Source organism: Marmota marmota, unplaced genomic scaffold (genome assembly GCF_001458135.2).
Source record: "Marmota marmota marmota unplaced genomic scaffold, marMar, whole genome shotgun sequence".
Taxonomy (NCBI): Eukaryota; Metazoa; Chordata; class Mammalia; order Rodentia; family Sciuridae; genus Marmota; species Marmota marmota.
In genome coordinates, this window is record NW_026000026.1 from 71,841,140 (window position 1) to 71,843,148 (window position 2,009).

General features: G+C 53.2%; 1 protein-coding gene across 1 annotated transcript; it reads right to left on the reverse strand.

Annotated features, from left to right (window-relative positions):
* Window positions 1–495: 495 nt before the first annotated feature.
* Window positions 496–2,009, reverse strand: Cd14 (CD14 molecule). Its single transcript, XM_015484947.2, has 2 exons — window positions 1,843–2,009; window positions 496–1,753 (listed from the first exon to the last, which is right to left on the reverse strand). The coding sequence occupies exons 1-2, from the start codon at window positions 1,843–1,845 to the stop codon at window positions 635–637; spliced, it is 1,122 nt and encodes a 373-aa protein (XP_015340433.1). The 5' UTR covers window positions 1,846–2,009; the 3' UTR covers window positions 496–634.

Sequence of the window (2,009 nt, forward strand, 5' to 3'; positions counted from 1 at the left end):
TTTTGTACTGGGGATTGAACCCAAGGCACACATCCCCAGCCCTTTCTGTTTTTTATTTTGAGACAAAATCTCACTAAGTTGCTTAGGGCCCTGTTACATTGCTGAGGCTGGCTTTGAACTTGTGATCCTACTGCCTCAGCCTCCTGAGTTGCTGAGATTATAGGCATGTTCTATCCCGCCCAGCTGACTCTGGGTTTTATTACCTTTGATTTTTGGACAGTGTGTGGGAAAGGAAACATTTTGTGTCTTCCATTATATGTTTACCATTAAACATCCACTAACCTAAGTTCCAGTAATCTGCTCAGAAGGTCCTGACTATACAAGCATTCATTATTTCTCCACGAGCCAGGCAATGTTTTGCTGTTCTTTCTGTCCCTGTAGTTCTTGGAAGGGTAGGCAAGGTTTCTAGGGAGTAGGGATGAAGAAAGTTATAGTATGATGGATTCCGCATTCACCCCAGAGCCCAGAACACAGCAGACACCCAGTAAAGGTCTGTTGAATTACATCGGTCCATCCTTTAAGATTTAATAAAGGTGAGGCAGAGGGTTGGTTCTGAGGCAGAAGTGCTGATTGTCCTGATGGTGCTCCCCCAAGCCAGGGCAATCTAAGTCTATGGATTCTTTTCCTCTGGGCCTTAGGCAAAGCCCCTGGCCCCTTGGAGCAGAGCCAGCGTTCCTGACATCCCCACCGCCAAGGGTGAATGCACACAGGCTGGGACTACTCCAGAGGGGACAATGCTACTGGGATTGGAGTTTCCCGGAATCAGGAAGGGATTTCCGTCCAGTGTTAAGTTACCCACCTTGGGCAACTCGTCTGACCGTGGCTTCCTATTTAGCCTATTGCAGCTGAGATTGAGTACCTCGAGCTCTGCCGGCAGTCCCTTAGGCACTTGCTCCAACCCAGCAAATGACAGATCCAGGGAGTTTAGCGCGCTAGGCCAGACACACCCAGGATCCTCGGGTTTTGCAGTAGCGAGCATCGAGTTGTGGCTGAGGTCTAGGCGGTGGGGCTGCACACCAGCTGTAGCCAGAGCAGAGCACACCTCGTTGGGCGTCTGTATTCCAGCATTGCGTAGCGCTAGATCCTGGAGGACCGGGAACTTGTGGGGACAGAGGGTCGCCATCAATCCGCGTTTTCCCAGTCCAGGATTGTCAGACAGGTCTAGGGTGGTGAGGGCCGAGAAAGTGAGGACTTTGTCGCAGGAAAAATCAAGCGGGTGTGTTTGGGCAATATTCAGTACCTTGAGACCCGGCTTGAGCCAGTGCTGCAGTTCCGGGAGCCAGGCACCTCCTGTAGTCCAGGACACATTGCGAAGGCGCAAGACGGAAAGCCCAGGCCCTTGGATTCCTATAGGCTGCGGCATGGTGCCTGTTACCTCTAAATCCTCTAGAGTTAGTTCCTTGAGGCGGGAATACCCTAGCACACGCAGGGCGCCGAATAGCAGTAGAGCAGGAACCCGTGCAGCTCCAATCGTGAGCCTCCGCAAACGTAGAGCCTTGACCATGTCCATGTACTGCCGTGGGTCTGCGTCGATGTCGACACGCTTCAGAAATTGTTCCAGGCTGCGGCCGCCGCCACGGATCTCCACATCAACCGCACTTACACACAGGAAGGCGCTGGACCAGTCGGGTTGCGGTTCCGAAAAGTTGCAGGCGCAGTGGATGTCGTCCTCGTCCAACTCGCAGGGATCCGGAGTGGCTGCAGAGATATCCAGCAGCGGCAGTAGCAAAAGCAACAACCAGCGCACGCTCTCCTGGAGAGACAGCAAAAGTCAGGGAGGTCCCAGTTAGTCCCCAGAGATCCTCAGGTGCCCCCAGCTCGACCCCAAGACCGTAAACTCACCATGGTTGTTAAATCCTGAAAGCCTCTATGGCCTGAGTGGGCTCTGGGAATGGCTTTGGCAGCACTCTCCGGCTTCCAGTCCCATGCGCTTATGTATTCTGTTTGCCCCAAGAGTTTGGGCAATCCTGTGATGTCACTCCGTTTCCTCCTCTGTGAACCCTGGTCAC